Raw genomic sequence first — 25,090 nt, forward strand, 5'->3', positions numbered from 1 at the left:
CAAACACTGATTCCCCCCCCCCCCCCCACTACATCCATTTAACTTAATACTATTAGTGCTAGCTTTGCATTTCCACAAATAAAATACACTTCTGATGAGAATTGCAGCAGTGGGAAGCTTTAACATAGCAGTAGCCCAAGCCTGCAAATGGTTTTGGAAGGGCAACTCTTAACTGTCTAGGGTTTTATTTGTTTCTCAAGAAAATGACACCCAGCAAGTGTTCAGTTGTTGCTAACAGAGTAAAAACCCACTACAAGACAGTGAGTTAGATCTGTTAGGGAGGAGAGAATACATGTCTGACTAATAAGAAAAATTAGATTATCAGTGTATAAGTGATGGATATCCTTTTTAGTTAGTACTTACCTTTTACATTCTACCTAACTTTTGATATTACATTGATCTTGAAGACTTGCTAGGTTGTACAATTTCCTTTCCCTCTGAAGTATGATCAAACAATTTAAAAACTCTTTAAATCAGTTTAAATAAAAACAAACCATTCTGAATGTATACTTCCTGAGTCTTTACTGTTTCAAGTTTACTAATGCTTCAACAGTAGTCAGTTTAACTAGTTTAGTTATATGCTTCCCACAAGTGCTGTAATTAGCCACTTTAGTGACAGCTGCTGTAAATTGCTCCCTACACCTTTCAGTGCATTCCAGATTAATAGTCTTACTCTTCCATATGCTGAAACAGACATGGTGAATATTCATTATGCAAAAGATTCAGGTTCATGTCAATGTGCTTACCACCAATGCAAAATTAAAGCAATTTATTTTTGATATAGTTAAAATTGTTATTAGTGCAATAAGTCTCTAAAATGGAAAATATTTACAAGTTTACACAGATAACTTAAGAGCAACAAAAACAAACCATGTACTGAGGTCATTGCAGTGTGTCTTTTTAAAGTAAAAAGAAGGCAAATTAAAACTCCATCACTATTCTTGGTCCAAACTAATCAAACCTAAAAATTTACGATTGTCTGTACATATTGTTCAAGTACATCATCTGCTTCCAAACTCAAACTCAGACATTTTACAGCCAAAAAAAAACAAGTTATGAAATTGTTCTTGTCTTAACACATTTTCAGAATGCTGCCAGACTTCCATTTCTCCTGGATGGGACATTCTCACTGGATTGTATTTCACCTACACAGGTTGAGCTTTCTTCATCATGATTAAAGCATTCATATGTGGTTGGCAGAGTGCCATTGATTGCTCGGTCATCTTTCCGCAAGGAGACAGGCAGATTTGCTAGAGTGAAATTTACATCTTTAAAGGCATGCAATAAAAAGATCCCCACAATGATCGTGAGAAAACCACTGAAGGTGCCAATAATGTCAGCAGCAGACATGTGTTGCCACTCTTTGAAAAGAATAGCAGAACAAGTTAAAACAGATGTTGTAAAGAATACATAATATATTGGAGTCACTATGGAGGTGTTGAATATATCCAGAGCTCTGTTTAAATAGTTGATCTGTGTGCTCACACAGATTATAAGATTTAGCAGCAGAATCCAGGACAAAGGATGTTTTAGCACAGGTTTTCCTGCAATAAGTTCCTTGATAGTGATGCCCAAGCCTTTCACGCAGGAGACTGACAATGCTCCAATTACAGAGCAGATTGTTATGTACACAAGAATGTTGGTCTGTCCATGGCGAGGTCCTACCACAAATATCAGTATTAAGGACACAATGACGACAGCTGTTGCAAAAACCATAAAACCTGCAGTGGGGGTGGAAAAAAAATCACTTATTTATATACAGTACACAAGAGCATCCTGTTAGGTACCAAGAAACATGCATATTTTAAGGGCAACAAGTCAAGGTTGATAGGCTTTTTTTCCTCCCCCTCATTTTATTAATTACATGTTCAAATGATGATCTTTCTTCTACCAGTCATCCAAAATGGAGACTGCAACAAATCTTATGACAACTGATGAACTGGCTAAAATAAGCATGGAACTACGATTGCAGGCATGCCTGCAATTCCAAACTCTACTTCGCTACCAGGCTCTGAAATGAAGAATACGGTCCTAGATTGCCAACCTCCCTTTTACTGCAATCCTTGACTTATTCAAAAGCACAGAACCAGGGGTATGGGGAGACCAGAGGGTGTAGGCATATATCTAAATGCTGTCTGTGATTTGTTTTGATTTGGATGCTTCACTCAGCAACAGGAATTTTAAGCCACCGATCGGACATGCTGATAATGCCCTCGAATAAGTCATTTCACCCCTCAGATTCATCTGTAAAATGGAGCTTTAACTTCTTTGTAAAGTGCTTTGAGATCTACAGATATCAACTGCTATATAAGAAGCAGGTATCTCATTTTTATTATAATATAATGTGAAACATAGATGACTCTGACCTAAATTTTAGCTACTAGTCCTAATGGTAACCCTTTGATATTGTAAATTTCCCCCCCAGTCTATGCTTAATTTTTTAAGATCGGCTCAATATTGATTTAAACAGATGACGTTTCTTTGCAGAAAATGTAACAAGGGGAAAATAGCTGTCTGCTTCTTAGGTTAACATATTAAACTGCTAATTTATTATTCTTTTGGAACATACTTTTACTTGGACAAAAAATGACCTCATTGTTTAATCCTGGCATTCTGTACAAAATAAATTCTCTGGTATCCTTCAAAGCTCCCGCTAAGTCTATTGTAGAATTCAAACTCATTTTATTTACAGATGTAGAAAAACTGAGGTGGTCTTTAACTTTTTGGTACTAGAAATTTGCAACAGTTGCAACTGTAAATGAACCACAGTCCTTCTAGCAAAGTAGAATAAACATACTTATCTTCCTTCATTAGCTACCCTGCTACTTACAGATGAACTTGACATTTTCTCTCACCTGGATCTCCTAGCTTGTGAGACATTTCATTCAAAGTTTCTACTTCCTCTTCTTGTGGAGCATGAATGACCATCACAGTTGACCCCAATATACTTAATAAACATCCAATTTTTCCATGAAGATTAAGTTTTTCATTTAAAAAATAGGATGAAAGAATGGCACTGAAAGGAAAAAATACATTGACAGATTAGGAATCAGGAAATATTTAATTAATTTGCCCACAGCAGACATCAAAAAACATTAGCATCTTAAAATTCAGAAAACACTTTTCGCTAAGTAATTAAGAGCTGTTAATTGTTATTCTAAGTTAAGGCTCCAAATAAACAAAGAGGGAAAACAATCTGAATACAGAATTAAGTATATACTGCCTCACTATGCAGATACAAGCTCTACAGCTCCCTTGTTTCAATATCTAATTGAGTGCACAACCATCTGCAACATTACTCATGTCCATACATTTCTATTAGACTAAATCCACTAATATATTAAGCGTAATTACAATTGTCTATATTAACATGTCTGCTATGCACTAGACTATTTGTAAATGTCTGGAGGCCCAAACGTTGTTTTAAATTATGCTGCCTCCTCAAAATTGCGAGGGAGAATGTTATACATCATCCTCTCTATGAAATCCCTCTCCAAAACAATGTGGTGTGCTGGTGCAAAATCCTTGACTCTCTAAAGACAAATAAGATCCTGACTTTGGTCAGGAATGAAAATTAGTTTATTAGTCTTGTCTTCCTTTTATTTGTGCACATCATAACTGGCTTCCATCCTCAAGAGATGCAGAAGACAGGAATAGCAGGGTGTTGCAAGTCAAGGTAAAGATACGCTGCTAGAGCTGTGCAAGGGAGCTTGTAGAGCGCTGACTCATCTTATGCCTGGATTAAGTCAGTGCTACTCCTTCCATTTTTATGAGTACTAAGTGTAGTCAGAGTTAAGCAGAAAGCCATATTTAACAACTCAAATTTAAGTGATAGACATTTCTAAATACATACTTCGCTTCTACCTCTCTGAAATAGTGCTTCTTTCTAAACAGTTCTTACCTTACAAGAACACTGAGAGCTCCCAATGGAGTCACTAATGTAGCTGGTGCAAATGCATAAGCAGCAAAGTTAGCTACTTCACCAGCTCCCACTGCAGAATAAAAAAAGAATGAGGAAGTCTTAACACATGTAAGAGAAACCTCTGAAACTGAACAAGTGTTCCCACAGAGAAGAAATTCAACTAAAATGTTCAGCTGACATGGAAGTTTAATATAAGCAGAACTCAAAGCTAGCAGCTAGATATTCCATATAACAAAAATAAATCTCACCTCTAATTTAGGCTAACCCATTTTTATTTAACAGCCTCTGCATTTCCCCATCCTACTAACTCAGGTCATTTAATTCTCACATAAGCAAAATAATCTGCAATTGTATCTTCTACGAAGCAGTACATAAATTACGAGTCAAGTTAAATGCGCATAGTCACACTGTTTAAGTCCAAAGTTTAGGAGATGTGTAAAAAGATAAAACAAAACCAAAGAGAAGGAGAGAGAGAGGAGAATTCAAAATATTTTAAAGTAACTTTTTTCAATGAATGGTTTTGTATTTTGTATTGGCTGGGGCTCCTGCAGAAGGGCCACATACACCCAGGAGGCAAGGATAAAGGAGAAAGACAAAGCCCTACCTCTGGGGCTGTTCTCCTCCCCCCCACACACACACACACACTCTCTCACACAATCCCTCACCTGGAGGCAGCAAGGCTCCAGCTGTCAGCCCTGAGTTGCTGCAGCAATGCAGAAGTAAGGGTGGCAATGGGGTGCTAAGTCTGCTGTGAAAAGTGATACTGATGAATATCACTTTTCACATCGCCACCCTTACTTCTGTGCTGCTGCTGGTGTAATGCTGCCTTCAGAGCTGGGCACCTGGCCAGCAGCTGCTGCTCTCTGCTCTGCATTCAGAACTGGGCGGCGGTATATGTACCAGGGAAGACACATAGAAAGGGGAGTCAGATCAAACAAGTTTAAGAACCACTGGTTTAACTGCCCAAGCTTAGTGAAGTGAAAAAGTAAAATACATAAACGGTAATAATTAAAAAGAAATTCTTTGCTGATCAAGAAAAACTATTGAAAAAATTCACTGGAGATATATCCTTTTACACACACACACACACACACACAATAGATGGAGGTAGATAGATAGATATCTATCTCCAAGAACCTTCTTTTTAATTTGATGTTAATTACAAAGATATTACTAATAATAAAAATCCGTATTTAAAAAAAATAAATTGTATCTCAGTGTACATAGGTATGCACTATTTCTAGCTTTGGTTATTGTGTATTCAACAATTTTTTTGAACATTTTGATATTTAAAATCTTTTAACACTGGTTATTCTTTTTGATACTTACTTGACAGAAGTCCAGCCCACCACAGCCACTCTTTAAGATATGCATGACCGCCTTGACCTGGAATTGGAAGAATGAGCAATTAATCAGCAACACATAGGGGCAAGCATCAATTACTATGATCAACAGTTATATTCCAAAAAAAGAATTATTTTCAAGCCATGTTACAAACATATATGCAACCACTCATTAAACAAACACCTGCACAATTTGATGCATAATCAGAAGTTAGGGTTGAAGTCAAAATATTTTCAATCGCTTGAAATGTTCAGATATTCCTGTGCAATTTGCTCTAAAGATTAGCAGCGTATATATATTTCTTTGGGACTAGAAATGGCATTACAGACCGCACAATATTTGCCTATTCTGAGGTAATGTTCTAGACTCATAACAATGTTAAAAAACAAATTAAATAAAAGGGGATTTAACAGAATCCCTATTCTTACAGTTGACCTAAATAGTTCCACAGTTTGTAATGCCAGTTGACTACTCACATTCTTCCTTTTATACAGTAAATTAGGAGGATATCCATAGGAAGATACAACTTTATCTTGGGGAAACAGTCAATCGTGTAATCTAAGGAGAGTGTGTGTATGTGTATACATTAAGGTACACACTTTAAGCCACACACCACCATGGTATTTGGGTGAACTTCAAAAGGTAGAGGTCATACAATACTTGCCTTCCCTCCCAAACTGAGAACACACATTTGGTGTTCACTCATAGCAACACCAAATTCTCTGGAATCACCAGAGATGGAAGGTTCTAATCCTGTGCTGTGTGGTGGTGGCGTGGCTGTAGCGCTGCCAGCCACCGGTGCTGCAGCAGTGCGTTAAGAGGGCAGGGGGGTTGGATAGAGGGCAGGGGAGTTCGGTGTGGAGGTCAGGGGACGGGGGTATGGATGGTGGTTGGGGGGAAAACAGGGGGTTGAATGGGAGCAGCGGTCCCGGGAGGGGGGCAGTCAGGAAGGAGGGAGGGGTTGGATGGGGCAGCAGGGGGCAGTCAGGGGTAGGGGTTCTAGGGGCAATCAGGGGACAGGAGAACAGGTGGATGGATGGGGCAGGAGTCCCAGGGGGGCTGTCAGGAATGAGAGATGGGGTTGGGGGAGTCCAGGGGCAGTCAGGGGACAGGGAACGGGGGTCTGTGGATGGGGCGGGGGTCGGATGGGGCAGGAGTCTGGGTGGGGGGTGAAGATAGGAGGTGGGGGCCGGGCCACGACCCCCTCCCCTAACCGTCCCTCCATACAATTTACGAAACCCAATGCAGCCCTCAGGCCAAAAAGTTTGCCCGACCCTATTCTAATCCACACCCACAATTAACCTTTTAGTTATTTGATACACTGCAACTGTTTCAATGTGGGTCACTTAACTGAGGGCAATAGCACAGACTATTTTCAGACTGATACAATTGGTCAACAGAAGACAATTGGTGTAGAAGGGCAACAGTCCATCCAACATCATCTTGAATATTTCTAGCTGTTTTCTATCGATCTGAGCTCTTATGTTGTGCCCGTCACTGTAGTATCTCAACACCCAATGCAGTTACCCCACTACTACTTCAAGTCTTTACCATATTTATCAAATGCACAGTCAGCTGTAGCAAAAATCCAAAACGTTGGATGGACGCAATGCAATATTACCCGAGGGATGAACCAGTTCTTAAAATTATTTGCTTTCGGTTTTGATGAAGTATATTAACTACTATCAAACTGTCAATATAACAAATTCTTTTAGTATATATATATACACACACACACACACAACACCTAATAAGAATTAAGTAAAATATCCTTATGTTTTTGTGCTACAGTAAAATATTAACCCAAAAAACACAACCATCTAAGGTTCTGGAATGTCATCTTCCTGAACACTACCCTTCCCCCTTCAGGCCTCCCCCGTCCTTTTATTAATTATTATTATTATTATTATTATTTCAGCATTTCTGACAATGAAAGTCTTCAGGAGACATTTTAGTTTTAGAAAATAAAAGCTGTGATGTATTCTGGTCAAATACTTTGACACAATTACACTATTTATGAGCCCATCCATTTCGGCAAGCATCCAAGCAATCAGGATCGATCGCATTGGTTCCCAAATCATTTTCAAGTACAATTCAAGGTGCAGTTTAGACCTACAAAGCCCTGATTTGGGTCCTAAGTATCTTAGAAATTGCCTCTTTCATCTCTATCTCCACAGCGGAGATCAACTGAGACATTCAAACTGATAGTTCCTAGGTTTGTTCACTTGGAGGCAAGCACTCTCATTGTAGAGGCCCTGACTCTAGAATTCATTCCCTTCCACATCCTCCAACAGTGCAAGTATGTTGATCTTCCAATCACACTATGAAGATCATCTCTTTAAACAGGCTTTTTCCAGGTGGAGGGGGAAGCTCAGAAGAGGGAAGCAGGTAGGATGTAACCAGGTTTATTCTTAACGGACATGTTCTTTGATTAACATATGCAAATTTATAGTTTGTTTTGGAAATGTACTTAGAGCGCACTAACTGAATATATTACAGAAAGGGATTTCACCTTTTACTATACTTAACGAACTAGAAATAATTCAAAGAGTCCAGTGAAAATACAGGAGCTGAATATTTTAGGTCTAGAAATTTCATCTCTCAATAAGGAACCAAAGTAAATCAATACTCAAAAAAATCAGAGTGAAAATTCAGTAGCCATTCACTAAGCATTCAAATAAACTTAAAAACAAGCAAAAGTTCTCAAGTGCATACCATACCTGCTCTCATGGAGCCCTTCCTGGCCAGCCGGAGGAGACCCTTCTTTTTTAGGATGAAACTCCCTCCAATGAAAATGCTGGAGCTCATAGCCAACACGAGACCAATATAGAAATCATATTTTCCTCCACTCTGGGTCATTTCGTAAGCTACTGAAGTGTTCAAAACTGCCACATCGATCATGGAACAAAAGAGCTGCTGTCACTGGAGATAGGGTGATGCAACGCTGAAACCTGAACAAGTGCATATATATTATCACAACAGGATTTCATACAAATAAATTACAAGTCTATTTTTTTATGGAAAAACTCTGTTTGCAGCCAACAAAAATGGCAGTGTGGCTGGGCCTGCCCCAAAGAACCTGAACTCTAAAGGCAGATAACAAAGATCAGAAAATACACTGGATGAAGGTGCATACTTGAGGCAGGGGTGAAATAGGGCAGATAACTGATTAAAGATTTTGAAGAAGTGCAGAAGAGCATCTGGCACTCCAGATGAGAGTTCACAGTACAAGAAGCAATAAGGAATGACGCTTGAAGACAAATGTAAGCAGATCCATGTACACCTCTACCCCGATATAACACGACCCGATAGAACACAAATTCAGATATAACGCGGTAAAGCAGTGCTCGGGGGGGAGCTGCGCACTCCGGTGGATCAAAGCAAGTTCGTTATAATGTGGTTTCACCTATCACACGCGGTAAGATTTTTTGACTCCCGAGGACAGCATTATATCAAGGTAAAGGTGTATTTTCAAACATAGTGTGTGTGTTTTTTCTTCATATTCACACATAGTTCCACTCCATATCACTCACAAAATATCGTTATTTATGTTAAAATTAGTTTACAATCCGGGTTTGAATTAAGACAGCCACAGCATCCCAACAGACACATAAGATTACGGGAACAATGGAAGAAAAAAAGATTACAAAGGACTGTTCAAATCATGGTAGTTCAGTTAGCACAGACCCTTTTTGGGGATGCATAAAAATAGTGCCTTTAAGGAATAACGTAGCAGAAACTGCAATAACCACCAGCAAACCTGTTTACCAATAGATTTTGCAGGGTTGTTTTTCTCAGTATAAGTTTAACAAAGCACCCCTGATGCTTATCTACAATGGCAATGGAAGAGTTTACTATGGAAAAGCCTTCACTCAGACTATTGGAGTCTCACGCCTAGTTATGTGGAGAACTGCAGCAAGGGCCTAAGAAAAGTGTTAAACAAGAACTTTTAGAACAGGAGTCAAAATCTTCAATGCACTCCTGTTTCTGGCATGATATGACAATTGTCGATTTGCTCTAAATTATACTACTTTTCTGATACATGGTGCAATAAAGATATTACAGTTTCTTTCTGAGACATTAGATTTTGGATTTTTAAGGTATGTGCATAAGCAGTCTTAAAACACTGAAATGTTCTGCTTAATTATATTTCAAGGTGATTTACTAATTTCTGCCAAATATGAAAGGGAATTAACATTTTTCTCATTTCCACTTTTAAGTTGCAAAGAATTCTTTTAATACAGCTGACCAGTAGAGAGCACTACCCTGATGTACTGCCACACAAAAACACTCTGGATAAAAACAGCATCAAGTTTCTATATACTGGAACTGCAGAGGGAAGAGGTCAACAAAAACGTGTTGAAACTTACAAGAATATATGAAATTTTCATAATATTCCTGGTTCACCTATGTAATACACGTTCCAGGTATAAAAGAAACTAGCATATAGTGAAAGTCAATTTAGCATGTATATGATCTAAAGGACAGTAATAAAATATTTCTACTTCAATGTCTATTGCCAAGATGAATTCAGAGTCTGTGCAAATACTGTAAAACCATACCACAACCTACTGCTATTTCCCAAATGTGCAGGCAGTCTGAGGGGGCTACGGTGCTGGTGCATCAAGGTCCCAACACTGCTGCATTGGCTGAGGACACCATGCTGTGAGGAGCCCCTGATGCACTAGTGTCTTGGCATTCACGCCAAGCTCTTATCCACAGCAGCTCATATGGACAGCCCTGGACCCCCACTCAAATATCATCACCCCGCACTCCTGATTCACCTGGCACACCTTAAAGGAAATGAGGAGGGATATGAATGAGTAAGCAAGACTACGGTTCTCCCTCCCCTGCTATGTTCCCTTAACTCCTCTATTATGGGCATGGTCAGAGAATGTTCTGAGGTGGAGCAATGGGTGGGGGTGGGGCTGACAGAAGCAGAGCTGTGTAGGACAGTGAAATATGGGGGCAATCCAGTTTATGCATGGAAAAGTGGAATGAAGGGAAAACAGGACTCAGTCAGGGAGTATGACAGAGTGCAGCTCTGTGGTAGGCCAGGATGGGAAGTGGATCACAGGAGACATTCAATCTCTGCAGGGACAGCATGCAAGACAATACACAGTAATGACTGATTTTCAGTGTTTCTACTCATTAAAAAATGGGGAAATTCCCACACAAGACCTCTCTGACTTTGCTAGACTGTCTAGCCCATGAATGCAAAACTGTAGAAGAAATCAGCAGTTTAGCTTGGTATAGCACCGCAATCCTCCACCCCTACCCTAACCCCCTCCCCTCCATAAAAAAAATATCACACCCACTGAGCTAATATTCCTATCCTGGTCTGCCTGCTCGCAACTTTTGAGAGAAGGTTGGGGTAATACTTCTGAAAGCAGGGTCCCCTTCCATTTCCTGTTGGGAGAATGATGTTTGGTCAGTGTTTTCCATTTTAGTTATTCATACTGAGCAGCAGGTGGTTTCCAATTCAGTAATCTCTACAAAGTGGATGTGACAAACTGACAGAGCTCATGTTATCCTACTATACCCTAAATACACTTTATGAAATTAAGTTAAACCTTACTGAATTTGTGTTAATATTTTTGGGGTACATTTTATTAAAAGTGCAATTGTGTATGTGTTATTTGGGCACTGTATGTACCTTTTCAGTAGGGAGGGGGATGCTCATATTCTTCCTCCTTTATAAGCCCTTTGAAACCTCCCCCCCAAGAGGTTCACATACCCCTTCAAACTGGATTTTCCAGGGAACAACAGACAAAGAAAGGGTTTTTGGATAAATAGCCTGTTTTTAAACTGGCTCAGGGCCTTCTTCCTGATCCAGCAAACAGATAGGACCCAGGGTTCACGGAGGGCTCCAAACCTTAGTGAAAGATTGGAAGGAGTGGCCCCATAAGACTGTGTGTGTTCTGAGCTGAAGCTGTGATAAACTTGTCACCACAAAGGAAACCCTGTGGATGGGGTACTGAAGGACTGCTCTTGCCAGAGCTCGTGCTAGTGTTGGGGGATACTCTGGTAAGCTTATTTGCACACATGTAGGTTCTTTTATTGTTTTAATATGTTTTCTCTGTAATGCCTTTTACCTTAAGAATAAAATATGGTTGCATAGGAAGTACAAGTTGATATCTTATAACTGTAGCAATTATACCTGGTAACCATCTCTGAAGAGAAAGCAAGCAGGTGTCATTGTGCAATCTGTCTATGGTAGTGAAGGCAGGGAACTGTACAGCCTAGAAATACCCTGATCAGAAGAGAGAGAAATAGGGTCTTCACTAGAAAGGCAACAGCAGGGGAGCTGCAAGGTGAGAGTGGGTGCCCTGCTGGACCACTAAGGTGCAGTCACTCTGAACTGTGACAGTGAGTATGAGTAATGACTACGCTCCCTAAAACTTGGCTATGTCATTTATCTCATGCGTCTCTGGTAAGCAATTCACAAATTATAGATTTTAAATAAAGCTACTGGCCCAACCCCCCAAACATAATCAGAACACAAATATTTTTGACTCCTCAATCAAGTGCTTAGTTGTGGAAGGCTTAAGTTTTGATAGAACAGACCAAGGAAAGACAAAAGTTATTTGAATAATTCTAACTAGAATAGGTTATCTTATATGGTTCAATCTAAAAATTGATTAACAGAGCAACTGAAAAGTCAGTTTATTTGCTGCAAGTCCATTCTGATGCAAAATTATTTTTTTTATTGGAAATAACCTAGTGCACTGTCCAATCTTCATGGATGCACCCACATAGTTCAAGCACCACTGTTTTCTTAATATGCAATAGTGCTTCAGCAAATACCAGTATATAAGAACTTTCAACACAGCCCTTTCCTGATCAAATATCTGTTGGGTTGGGAAAACGGCAGGAGTAACTGTTCCATTCACAAAATACACGCATGGTACTGGCGTTGCTCAGAATAACGTCAGGTGAGCAGTTTACAAAATACAAAAGAAATAAACACTTTCCTTGGACAAAAATAGTTTCACTGCAAACAAAAGAAGATTTTATCATGAGAAATCCAATCCCAGTGACTTGTACTGGGGTATCGCTTGTTTATTGAGTTGTTGACTTATCTGTTTGTAGCATAACAGAGCCTGTGTCGTACTCTTGATAGAGCTCAGAATCGGTTTTGACTTTCTTCTAAATGAATATGCATTCTTCCATCTTTTATAAATAAATATCAAAATGAATAACTTTAAAGACTAGCATTTATGCAAATCCTTGATGCTGTAAACAAAGGACAGTACAAATCTTTAAGGGCAAAATGAGACTCAGTCCCCTGGTGAAGAAAGGCTCATTTCATGTAGTGGAGTGAAGAAAGATAGTCCTGAATGGCTGTCTCCCACTCCTCGATATCAGCTGAGAGGAAGCGAGGAATAAGGTCAGAACAAGCCATATCATATACCCTTAAAGGCAAAGGTCAGGACTACATTAGAAACCAGCATAGCAACATCAGGTAGGGGTGTGATTTTTGATGGTATTTTTATGCCAGCAAAACCCTCCTTGCACAGATCAAGTTATACTGGCGTAAAAGAGCTTTTGCTAGCCTAGCTATTGGTGAAATGGTATCTAAACTATATCAGCAAAGGCACTTTTTTTGCCAGTATAACTTCATCGATACTAGGGGCAAGTTTACACTTAAAACACTGTGCCGCTGTAGCACTTTAATGAAGATGCTCTAAGCCAATAGGAGAGAGCTTTCCCTTTGCCACAGTTAATCCACCTCCTCGAGAAGTGGTAGCTATGTTGGCAGGAGAAGCTCTCCCGCCTTATAGCACTGTCCACACATGGGATTAGGTGGGTATAACTACATTGCTCACGGGTGTGGATTTTTCACACCCGAGTGATGTAGTTATACCGATATAGGTCTGTAGTGTAGACCTGGCCTAGTAGGGTTTTGCCAGTATAGCTACACCAGCAAAGTTTTTAAATACAGACTATGCCAAACTCTCATTTTCTCCACCCCTTCTTTTTTAGGAGACATGGGGGATGAGGAGATAGGAGAAGTCAGGCTCTAAGATTTCTCTGCTCTGGGAGAGGGAAAAAAGATATCGGATCATGATACTGCATCATGTACAGCTTGAAAATTGATGTTATGACTCACTGGCACTGAGTCACATATAGTAGGTAATTCTCTGAATTTAGGCTAGCAACACCTTTGTCATACTCTTGATAGGGCAAGTACAGCTTGAGTCCCCTGTTTCTTTCAACTTCCATCAATAAGAATAATGATGCACTTTAGATTGTCTCTCTCAATTCAAGATTGCATAAATGGTTAGCAAACAACTCTCCGTTCCTTTTCTTTTGAACATTTTCATGACCCATTTCTAGCTCTTACTATGAAACCTTCAGGGTTTGTCTAAGGCTAATTCCAATTTTAAAGTGGTATCTGTAATTTCTGGTCAAACTCAAATTGCTAGCAGACTGGAAGAAAAGCTTAGTTTGGAAAGGAAACAAGGCAAAATCCCTTTAGATTTTTCATCACCATCTAGGACATGGCTAGTACTTTCTGTGGATGGGATAGTAATATTTTGCGATGGTTTTGTGGAGCTGAGATACAAATTGCAGATTACAATTATACAATTTTCAAGGCAGTGACTGTCTTTTACTGTATATCTGTACAGTGCCCTGAACAATGGGGACCCTGACCATGATAGGGGTATCTGAAAACTGTAATACAAATAATAAATAACTTGTGACCAATATTTATTCCTAGAGAAACCTTCCTTTTAGTTTTTCTATTAACTGATGTGACCTATGTGACTAAATTACATGCTGCAGTACATTTTAAAATGTTATTATTTTGTAATACTAAGGCTATTTTTAAAACACTGGCATGGCAGTCCTCTGTCCATGGTTTATAGTTTATAGAAAAGGGGGGAAAAACGCTAGAAGTTTAAATAAGAGGCCTGGTATGTTGGCTTGTCTTCACTGCAAAGTTAACTTGAGTTATAACTCAAGTCCTGTGCACTACCTTAACCTCAAGTGTGACGGTCCTTTTATCTCAAGTTTTCTGGCCCATCATGTTTTATAGGTTAAAACTTGAGTTAGCAGCTATTGAGTTTTGCTAAAACGACCACTCTGTACTGTGGATGCAAGCAAACGCCACTTGAGTGCCGATAGTCCTCCAGTGCCTTCCCCAATCGTCCACCACCACCACGTGCCAAGAAAGGACAGACAGGTTTTCTCACAGTCAACTGGAAAAATATTCACAGAGCAGCTCAGATTATTCTAATGCAAAGAATTATGGAATATGCCACAACAGTGTTAGCTGCACACAAGTGAGCGCAACGCCACTGTGGACACAGAAGCTGTAGTGTTATTTCACACTGTGACTGGTTCTCACTTGAGGTAGGCTAACTTGTGAGAAGTACCTGACTGTAGATAACTCTAATTAACTCTGCAGTGAAGACATAAGATACGAAAGGCAATATCTGAGCTAGGCAGTTAAATCTTTGAAAAACTCTGACCATCATGAAGAGATTTTCTTTTTCAATGGACCATCTCCCAGAAGGTGCCAATTCCTCTTTGTATATTTGTCTTAAAATAACTGTTTGGGAAAGCTGGGGAGGGGATTTAATAAATATGTCAAGGTGGACAAAGGAGAAGTCGCCCTGTAGACAGCAATATGATGCTGGCAGCTTGAGTGGTCAGAAAGAGGGGATTGCCTTCAAGGGATATAAGCTATTCACTTTTCCTTTTTCCTCTGTAATTACACAAATAGTTTAGCTTATTCAAAATGAGAGTCTAGATACATTAAGCAAACCAATATTTTTGTTTCAACTTCATTTTCACTCTGTTTTTAATAAATCTTGGTTTTACTAAGATTACTGTTTAGGGGTAATTTCATGCAGCATCCCCCCCAAAAATAGATCCCCATAACCTCAAAGGAGAAGAGTAGAGAGCTTCTGGAAACTACACCTCTCAGCGCCTTGGTTAAGGGGCATGTACAAAGCTGTCTTCTCCCAGTGATTTGTACTGCCATTATGCTGAACACAAGGGGAGAAGCCAGAAGACCATGGAGAAGATATTGTTTTGGTCACAAATGCTGTAAATTTGTTAAGTGTTCTCTTACTAAGTGCACGGCCCAATTCAACATGAAATTAACTCACTCTCACAAAGCTGGCCGCAACTCAACTGTGGAAAATCAGCTTGCTACTGAACCCAAAAGTTGTGACTCAGGAATCAGTTTACTTTTGTAGAATAAGAGCTTGGAACCATAGCCAGCCACACATAACAGCATATATACTGCCCTTTAGGAGGCATCTACTCATAGCCTGTGCGAGTCAACTCATGTCAAAGAAACAGCTCTCAGAAGGCAACTAATCGCATCAATTTAAAGAATGGAGCTATGCTCTCCCTCATAAAAATAAGAGCCCTGACAGGCAAGACAGTACGATATTGCTTTTGGGAGCAAGGGGATAGAGGGAAAACAATGTTGTGGAAAACTTCTGTGAAGTAGGAAAGAGCACCAATCAGTCGCTTGAAAGGAAACTCATTTGTCTTCAAAATCTCATACAGGAATAGGCCCCACCTGACAACGTAAACCGTGAGAAAGCTCTTTGCCTTCCAAGTTGCTGTTCTCAATGTGCCAGCAGAGTAGCAAAGTGATATTTTCCAAGAGACCTTACCAATTTCACTTTCCTGTTTCAACATGAGTAAAGTGACTAAGTAACATTTACAGTAATACTTCAATTTCACATTCCTACTCCATTAGGCCATAGCAGTAAGCATCCAAATAGAGGGGGGGGGGGGGGGGGAAGGTGATGTTCAAATTAAACCAGGTTTTTGTTAAGTGGAGACGATATTGATTAAAATACATAAGTTTGTGAGAACGATGTGCACAGTGTAGCACTTGAAATATATGCAAAGGCGGCAGAAAAAAATAAAAGACAATGTAACCCTTCACCTTGTGCATGTTTACCTACAGATATGACCATAAAAGTTTCCTTTGTTAAGCAATGAGAAGAGGAAGTGGCCTTACCCGGTAAAAGTTTACCTGTTCAGAAAGGGATGAAGGGGCTGGTCTACACTGAAAAGTTATGTCAGCCTAGCTGTGGCTCTCAGGGGTGTGAAAAATCCACACTCCTGAGAGATGTAGTTAAGCTGACGTAACTGTAGGCAGTGCTAGGTTGACAGAAGAATTCTTCTGTTGACCTAGCTACCACCTGTTGGGGAGGTGGATTACTTATGCCAATGGCAGAAGTCCTCCCGTCATCAGAGGCAATGCCAATGCTGAAGCATCGTGGCAGCACCGCTGTAGTGTTTTAAATATAGAAATACCAGCTAAAAATCAATTGTGACTAAAACTTTCTAAACATTCAACACTAAACGAAGGTGGTATTTCATGAAGCACATTAGGGAGCTAGTCTTTTTTACATTTAAAATTAGGTAGTTGTAAGTCAATACCAAGGGGGTCCTAACTTAGCCAAAAAGACAAGTTTTATACCCTGTTTGCAAATGGAATACTGCTCATGGAGAGGACTGTACTCTTTCCATATGTGAGCAGAATGAATTCCAACTTTTTACCCAGTTTTGCCACTGAAAGTAAACAAACAAAGCCACATTAATAATTAGGATCTCCTTCATTCTAAAATAATCCACGCTGAAAATACTAAATGTTATAAGAGTTGTGACATAGCTCTAGCATACAAAGAAGCTGTTAAACAGTCAAATATTATTACTTTTGAGGCCACATCTACATTCTATACCGACAAAGCCAAGCACTCTTAGTGTAGATGCAGCTATGCTGGCAAACCTGTGCTTTGCACCGATATAGTAAAACCACCCCTGTAGAAGAGTTGGTCGGGGCTCGACCCGCTCTGGGGTGGCGGGGAGCCACACCGACTCACTACCCTTGAGGCTGGGGCACTGGGTCCGGCGGCATGATCTTCCCTGGCAGCCCTTGTAGTCCTGAAAGGTACAGTAGGCCCAGCCTTGGCTCAGGCGGGCACCAATGTTATCCGGGCTCAGACCCTCAGTTAGGGCTGAGCAACGGTCAGCAAAGTATATAAGCTCAGGCCCTAGGCCAGGGCTGAGCAACAGTAAACAAAGTATATAAGCTCAGGCCTTAGGTCAGGGCTGAGCAGTAGTAATACAGTATTTAAGCTCAGGCCCTAGGTCAGGGCTGAGCAACAGTGATAGGCCTAAGCCTCACAGGCCTGGGAGAGGGGGAGACTGCCACCCATGGGTTGGGTGGCAGGGGGGACACAGGCCCTCCCGCTCCACTGCGTCCCAGCCCGAGGCCCTAGCAACGGCAGAAGACTCACTGCTTTGTCAGTGGGGTTCCTGGCCGCAACACACTGACATAGGCTCTGGCAGTGCTGCAGCCAGACTGGGGTCGGCTGCCCCCAGGCTACTTCCACACTCCCCCTCAGGGGTCTACCTGGGTGCTGGCGTCGGCCTCGGGGGGATCCTGGACCATGGGTTCGTCTGGCAAGTCCGGCGGCTCTTCCGGATAGGAGGCGCAGGGCAGGCCCGGCGGCTCCTCCGGGTAGCGGGTGCAGGGCAGGCCTGGCGGCTCCTGACGGCCGTCCCGAGTCGCGGAGGTTTCCCAGCCCCGAGCTAGGCTGGGGACGTCTGGTCTCTCCGGCTGCTGGGGCCTGACTGAGCTCTGAGGGCCCGGCTTTATACTTCCGGGTCGCCGCCTGACCCTCTGAGGGGCGGGCTCAGAATTCCCTAGCTCTGCCCACTCCGGCCTCCGGATGGGCTCTTCCCTCTCCGGGGCGGCGGGGAGCCATACCGACTCACTAGAACCCCCCATGAGTGAAACAAGCCACACACCTGTAAAATCACAGTTATGACCATATAACTATGTCTACTGGGGCTTCTGTTGGCATAGCTATGTCTGTCAAAGATCACATCTCACTGACCCAGCTATGCCAGCAAAAGTCTGTAGTGTAGACCTGGCCTGAGCTACGTCGCTGTAGTATAGATACTACAACAATGGAAGGAGTTTTTCTGTTGCTGTAGTAAATTCATGCCCTGAAGAGGCTGAAGCGAGGTTGATGGAAGAATTCTTCCGGCAACCTAGCAGCATTTACGTTGTGGGGTAGGCCGACATTGCGCAGGACATGAAATTTTTCACAGCCCTGACCAACATAAGTAGGTGGACCAAAGTTTTAGGTATAGTTCAGTCCTGAAAAGAATGGAATTTAGTCCTCATAACATTATATGAGCATGTGGCTATTACCATTCTGATTCATTTGAAGAAGATATACTGACTTTTGTTTTCACAAATTTAGCAGAAATAAAACAAACTTAAAAAATGCAAAGATATTTGATTTTTAAAATATTTCAATTTTAAGTTTCTGAAGTATTAATATATTTAAAATTTTAAATGTATTTTAGGTGGCTCTACCTAAGAAAATGGTCATAAAAATTGTGACATTTATTGAGTGAACCCCACAATAAATAAGTGGCCAGTACAAGACCTATGCACCATAAGTCCCACTTCAGCCTTTGAAAGAGATTGAGAGATTTAAGCAGTGCATATGCCTTTGTTTGACCCTCTGCACAAAAACAAATTTCATTCTTTCTACCTATTGAATCACTATTCAATTTTTAATTTCAAAATTGGATTGTTTTCTTACAGATCTCTTACCTTTCTGGCATCCTATAGATACTTCTTCACATGCCATTTACCTTCCATTTTGCTAATCAAATAGACCACATTGAAGGAAAAAGGAAGCTAACCCAAGATCTACGATGACACTATTCTTTAAAAAAGTACCACGCTGAAGTGTCATTTTATTGAGCAATAAAATGTCTTGAAATTAATTTTTTTTCTAGTGCTGAACTCCTTATATAAAACTCTTAACTTAATCACATTAAGATATTACTAAAATAACTATTATGGTTAAGGAATCCAAGATTTAAGTATTCTGAGTAAATGGATACTCCACAACAGCAAAATCAAGGAATGCTTTCAGAATCAAGACCCTTTTAAAATGAATTAAGAAAGTTCACACCTATCTGTTTCAGCCTGACTACAGATTTCAGGAAGAAGCAAAGCACCAGTTTTAAAACAGAATTTTTAAGACCTTTCCTGTGGATTTCTGTAGACTGTAGATTATTTCAGAAAATAATCCTGCATGCTTTGTTCACAGATTTCAATTTTCCCAGATAATAAAGACCACTAAAATCTGAGATTTTCATTCAGACACCATGATGTTTAAATTCAACAACAGTGCATTCTGAAAAATCTGCCGATACTAGGAAGTTTATCCTAAGGACCAAACTACACTAAAAGTGTTTGTAATGTTACCTGGACCTCCTAAACTCTTGCCATGTCTCCAAGACTATTTTTATTAGTTTGACATTGAAGAGCAGTATTGATACTTCACTTCACAGAGAAGAAAGAGCAAATCTGTTGACACTTTTCATCATTGACTTTTGTTTTTGGTTATGTAGCAGCAAAATGAAGCAAACCTACCACACTGCAACATCTGGGGAGTAAAGGAGTAACAGGTCAAATATACTAAAGGTACTACTTCATCCTATTTAGCAAGTCTCTGTCAGTCTACATATTTGCATTTTTTAAATATTTTGCTGTAGTGATAAGAAATATACTCCCCTTTACTATGTCACGTTACATGGTAAATTAAGCGTTTCAGTGATAATATAGTTTTGATACTGGAAGCCTTTAATTTATATAATAAGTTATATACATGAAATCTCTACGAAAATAACCAACAAAAACACCATAAACAAATATTCTCAATACATTGTGTGTTAGGATGTTAACAGTAAAAGTCCTATTAAGTTAAAGCCTCCCCCTGGCTCAAGCATCTTTTGTCCATTCATACCCCTTCTTTTCTTTAGTGTCAGGTACAGATGCCTCTAAAGAAGGACAGCTGCAGCATAGCATGAAACCAACAAAGACTACCAACAGCAGTTGATACAAAAGTGAATGAATTTAAAAATCAAGTGCCATTTTCAAAATGGTATGCAGAATGGTACGTATAAAGAGAATATGTAAAAACTACTCTGGAAAAAAGTAATGCCACCTTAAATGTTCTGATTAAAATACAATTCTCCAAATTTATCAAAGCAATTATATAGTCACAAGAGACCTATAAAAAAGCATGTTAGCCATAAAATTAAATAGTGCATATAATATTCACCTATTATGTCAGGTAACTAAACTAAAAAGCGATTAAAATATAACAGTGATGTAATGAAACATTAGTACAGAGACACAAAGCAACAGCTGTGTTAAAGTTGGATTTTAAATCTACCTCTTAGTGTAAACACCTTTAAGTAGATCTTTCTCACTTCTTAAAACAATTGCATAGCAGTTTAAGTTTTTATTAACAAAAAGTTAAAGCTGCAACTGACATGCTTTTGAAAGCCCGTATGTCCCAAATGGAGCAGGAAGCCACGTTTTTATAGCAGCAGTCTATCACAGCTGCATACTCTACTTCTGAGGGAGTTGTGCAAAAAAAAATATCTGCAAATTTTGTCAGTAACAACCCTCCCCCCGCTTTCCCCTAACTTGGCAGTGAGGCTGCACCTGACCCTGCCACAAGGGCCAGACCTGCCACAGAGGTCTATGTCCCAGAGGGGAAGGGGGGTGGGGAGGAGCGCTGCAGGGTAATCTCCAACCTCTGTGAAGCCAGTGGCCTGTGCTCCCTACTGCTATGTTGGAACCTCCATATTTATTTATTGACAAATAAATTTGCAGAATTTAAAAAATATTGTGTGCAGAATTTTTATTTTTTTGGTGCAGAATTCCCGCAGGAATAGCAGGCGAAGTAACTCACCAGGGTTAGCAGCCCCGCACCAGACACACCAGGTGTGGGCAGGCAGACTCAGCCCGGCAGAACCTAAGTGTGGAGGGGTCCAGGAGTGAGGGGAGAGGGTTCTATGTGGAGCAATCTGGGTGGGGGCAGCTCAGAGGGGGGGATCAAGATGCACAGGTGCTATAGGACTCTGCGGAGCGGGTCCAGGTGAAGGTGGTTGGGACTCAGCAGGGGGTTCTGGGTGTAGGAAGATGGGTCTAGGTGCTGGGGGAATGGGACTTGATGGGGTAGGGGTCCAGGAGCAGCTGGTTGGGGCTCAGTGGAGTGGGGGATCCAGGTGCAGGTGGCTATGGAGTGGTCCAGGTGCATAGGTGATGGTGCTCATCAGTGTGTGGGGTGGTCTGGGTTTGGGGGGGGGGGGAGGAGAAAGGGGCTGGATACACAAGAGTTGGGCGGACAGGGGAGCTGCCCCCTGTACACTGATCCCTCCCCCTGTGACTGAGGAGCAATGGACGCAGGAAGCGCGCGGAGAGGGGAGATACAGAGCTGGGGGAAGTTTCTGGGAGTGGGTCTGACCCAGACCCAGCTGCTCTGTGCAGGTCAAGTGCACTCCTCTCCCCACCCCAAGTGGGACTAGCCTCTGAGTCCAGTGCAGAATGGGGCTGGGGCTCAGCAGGGCTCTGGATGCAGAAGGTGAGGCTGGTGGAGTATGGGTATAGGGGGTCCGCAGCCCCAGCCAGAGCATCCCCAGCCCTGCACCGCCTGCAATGACTTAACTCTCCTCCGGCTGCACCCAGAACAACTTACCTATGCTGCTGGGTAGGGGAGCGTGACTGCTCTTGCAGCTTCTCTTTGCTTCCCCATCAGAAAGTAAATTTTCTTCAGGGAAGCACAGAAATCTGCATGGTAGATGCATTCTGTGCATACGCAGTGGCGCAGAAAACACTACAAGTTTTGTGGCTTGGCTACTACAGTAGCTTTAGAAATATTCAATATCACAGGAAGTTACAAAAAAATCCGAGAACACTACATTTTACACAGTAGCTATTTAAAAAAGAACAAAGAGAATATGTTATAGCAGTATTTGTAATGAGAAAAAGTAGAAGTTCAGGAGATTAGTTTAAGGATGTCCTTTTGTCTACCTATAAAATCAATTATAAACTAGTCCCACATCTTCCTATATATTTGTGTAGTGCCTAGCACACTGGCTGCATTGTTTATAGGGGGGAAAAAAGGTGTGTTCTTAACTTGGGTGAGTTAATACACGCAAGGTAAAGTCTTCATGTGCATCTAAAACATTTGCATAAATGGTTTCAGATAATGAGGGGAAATGACAAAGTATAAACCAGGGGTTCTCAAACTGGGGATCAGTACCCCTCAAGGGGTAGCAAAGTTATTACATGGGGAGTCGCGAGCTGTCAGACTCCATCCACCACAAAACCCATTTTGCAGCCAGCATTTATAATGGTGTTAAATATATTAAAAAGTGTTTTTAATTTGTGGGGGGGAGGGGTTGCACTCAAAGGCTCGTTGTGTGAAAGGGGTCACCAGTACAAAAGTTTGAGAACCACTGGTATAAACAGACCTGGAAAGGGTTTTAGGACAGTGTCTGGGGGGCAATGGTGTCACACAGGCAGAGAGAAGAGTGAACGGCAGCAGAAGCTGCTAGCCATGGAAGGCGCAATCTGGCAGTAAATAAGGAGTAGTCAGAGCACACTGAAGTTAAGAGAAATGCTTCCCCAGGTGGTAAGAAAAGGGCTCGGGCAGAACCAGCGGCCCCCTAGAATGACCTCGAGCGCCGCAACTCCCGACCGACGGGAACCACGGCTGAAGCGGCGGCACGGACGAGCCCCCCCGGGGATCGCTTCTGCGCTGGCGGCTTTTCGCCTAAAAAGTTCCCACAGCGGCCCCCATCGGCTCAGCGGCACCAGCGCTAATGCGGACGGGATCGGTGACCACGGCCGCTTTCACCAAGGCCCGGCCGGAGAAAGGGGCTCTCGGCTGGGCGGTTACGCGGCGAGTGGGGGCCGGCCCACCAACGGGGGGACACCCGCGGAGCGGCGGGGGCAGCCCGAGAGCAGCGCCCGCCTGTCACCTGAACAGCGGCTCCGGGTCGCTCGGTACCAGCCGTGAGCGCGCGCGGGGGCGGGGGGAGGGGTTGGTCTGGGAGGCCGCAGGCCAGGGCTCCCGGCGCCACTCGGCGCGTGCCCCCCCCCCATCGGTTATTACCGGAGGAGGCGGGGCGGGTTCGGGGACCAGCCTCGTTCCCAGGCGAGGACAGTAACTACCTGCCCTCCGCAGCGGGTCCCCGCGCGCCAGGCCCCGCCCAGGGGGCTGAGAGGAGGGCGCGGTCCCCTCCCCGGCCGCGAGTCCCCCGCTCACCTGCGGCGGCAGCTCCTCACATCCCCGCCGAGGGGCGGCCCTGGCCCGGCGCGGGAGGAGGGAAGGTGGGGCTGGTCCCTGCACGCTCCGCCGCCATGGAGAACCCGGCGCCCAGTCGCGACTCACTCTTCCGGGCCGCGCCGCCCCAGGCCATCACAGCCGGCGGAAGGGGTGGGGCCAGCGCGGGGACGAGGCAGCGGCGGCCCCGCCCCAGAAGCCCCGAACACGTGACCACTCCGTGAACGCGGAGGGGGCCGCGCCTGGCTCTGGCCGGGCGCCCCCTGCATCAGCAGTGGAAGATAGGGTGACCAGACAGCACGTGTGAACAATCAGGAAGGGGGGGGGGGCGGTAATAGGAGCCTATATAAGAAAAAGACCCAAAAATCAGGACATCTGGTCACCGTAGCAGAATTGCTCTGTGCAACCCTGTCTCTGTCCCCTACTGCGGTGTGGACGATAAAAGATACTACCTGCCTGCCTAGGGTGACCAGATGTGCCGATTTTTGGGTCTATTTCTTATATAGACTCTTATTACCTCCCCTTCCCAATTTTTCACACTTTGCTGTCTGGTCACTCTGCCTGACTCCCCCACCTTGTCACCCCCACCTGCAAGGAGGGGCTGGTTCTGATCTCCTACCACTACCTGAGCTAGATCTCTAGTGTGTGCCAGGAACAAGAACTGGAGCACGACCTCGCCTCCTCCATGAACCATTTAGTGCTATCATGAACTGGACAAAAAGGAGCACAAGGTGGGGAGGCCAGTTATTGTATTGAGGCTAGCTGTTCCTTTCCTGACCGGCTCGTACCCGCTTTCCTAAGCCAACCTTGGTTTTTATTTGTTTAAACAAGGCAGATAGGCAAACCATTTATCCCCAAACCCTCTCCCACCCAGGCACAGTCCCAAAGTAGTTATGCCATCCGATGGTCCAGGGACATCTACATCAGGCACATCACCAGCTACCAACAGTACCAGGAGGAGTGAGCCAGAGTGACATCATTCTCCCACTACGAGAAAGGGACCAAGTGACCTTCTCCCTTAGATCATATGAACTGGAAACATAAACTCCCTAAACATTAAATCTCGCCAAATGAGGGTCAATCCATCCTCATCATCATATCCACTCATTATACTCCACACTCGAACACAATCACTCTATGAACTTCATACCCTCATATCTCAATGTCTGTACTTTGACCCATCAACCTTTTACCCCCAATCGGGGATATTGCAGATTATGTATTCCTCATGCCACCTGATCTTAAGCCAAATTTTGCACCCTTGATAATCTGTATGTTATTCCTTGATAACCAGAAACTTCTATGCTCAAACTCTGTTCACAGTTTTTTTTTTTTAACATCTTAATAAAATTTTAAAATCTATGTCAGCCCCAGCTTCTTTTCTTAAATTTAACAAAATCTGAAACAGTGAAAGATTTTAAATCTTTAAGGGAAAAAATGTGTTATACTATGGGATAAATTGCATTGTCCTTTACTTTTCAAATAATGGATAGATAGGAAGTTAAATATTTTCTGTAACTTATCTTCCCTTTTCCCACTTTTTTTCCTTACTACTTTACTTTCCTCTGGTCAAAATATATTTTCCCTTATGCAGTACAAGTACTAATTTTGAGTAAAGTCTCGGGTATATTTTATACTCTGATTAGTTGAGCCTCTTTCTCAACCTGACAAG

The 25,090-nt window shown here is 42.3% G+C and overlaps 1 protein-coding gene across 2 annotated transcripts; it reads right to left on the reverse strand.

The window, feature by feature from the left end:
• Positions 1–754: 754 nt before the first annotated feature.
• Positions 755–23,572, reverse strand: NIPA2 (NIPA magnesium transporter 2). Of its 2 annotated transcripts, none has more exons than XM_005283296.4 (6): positions 23,401–23,572; positions 7,987–8,217; positions 5,252–5,308; positions 3,902–3,992; positions 2,856–3,016; positions 755–1,721 (listed from the first exon to the last, which is right to left on the reverse strand). In XM_005283296.4, exons 2-6 carry the CDS (start codon positions 8,165–8,167, stop codon positions 1,084–1,086), a joined length of 1,128 nt encoding a protein of 375 aa, XP_005283353.2. In that variant the 5' UTR covers positions 8,168–8,217; positions 23,401–23,572; the 3' UTR covers positions 755–1,083. The 2 variants fall into 2 exon arrangements, with proteins under 2 accessions (XP_005283353.2, XP_042696773.2); XM_042840839.2 differs by lacking the exon at positions 23,401–23,572 and adding an exon at positions 23,114–23,289.
• Between the last annotated feature and the right edge of the window lie 1,518 nt (positions 23,573–25,090).

The sequence above is a fragment of the Chrysemys picta genome, chromosome 1, assembly GCF_011386835.1.
Source record: "Chrysemys picta bellii isolate R12L10 chromosome 1, ASM1138683v2, whole genome shotgun sequence".
Classification (NCBI taxonomy): Eukaryota; Metazoa; Chordata; order Testudines; family Emydidae; genus Chrysemys; species Chrysemys picta.

Coding starts and splice junctions, on each gene's coding strand:
- NIPA2 (XM_005283296.4), bottom strand. CDS start 8,167: ATGATCGATGTGGCAGTTTTGAACACTTCAGTAGCTTACGAAATGACC. Junction 5,309..7,986: donor GAAGGGCTCCATGAGAGCAG/GTATGGTATGCA, acceptor TTCCAATTCCAG/GTCAAGGCGGTCATGCATAT. Junction 3,993..5,251: donor GTGGGCTGGACTTCTGTCAA/GTAAGTATCAAA, acceptor TTTATTCTGCAG/TGGGAGCTGGTGAAGTAGCT.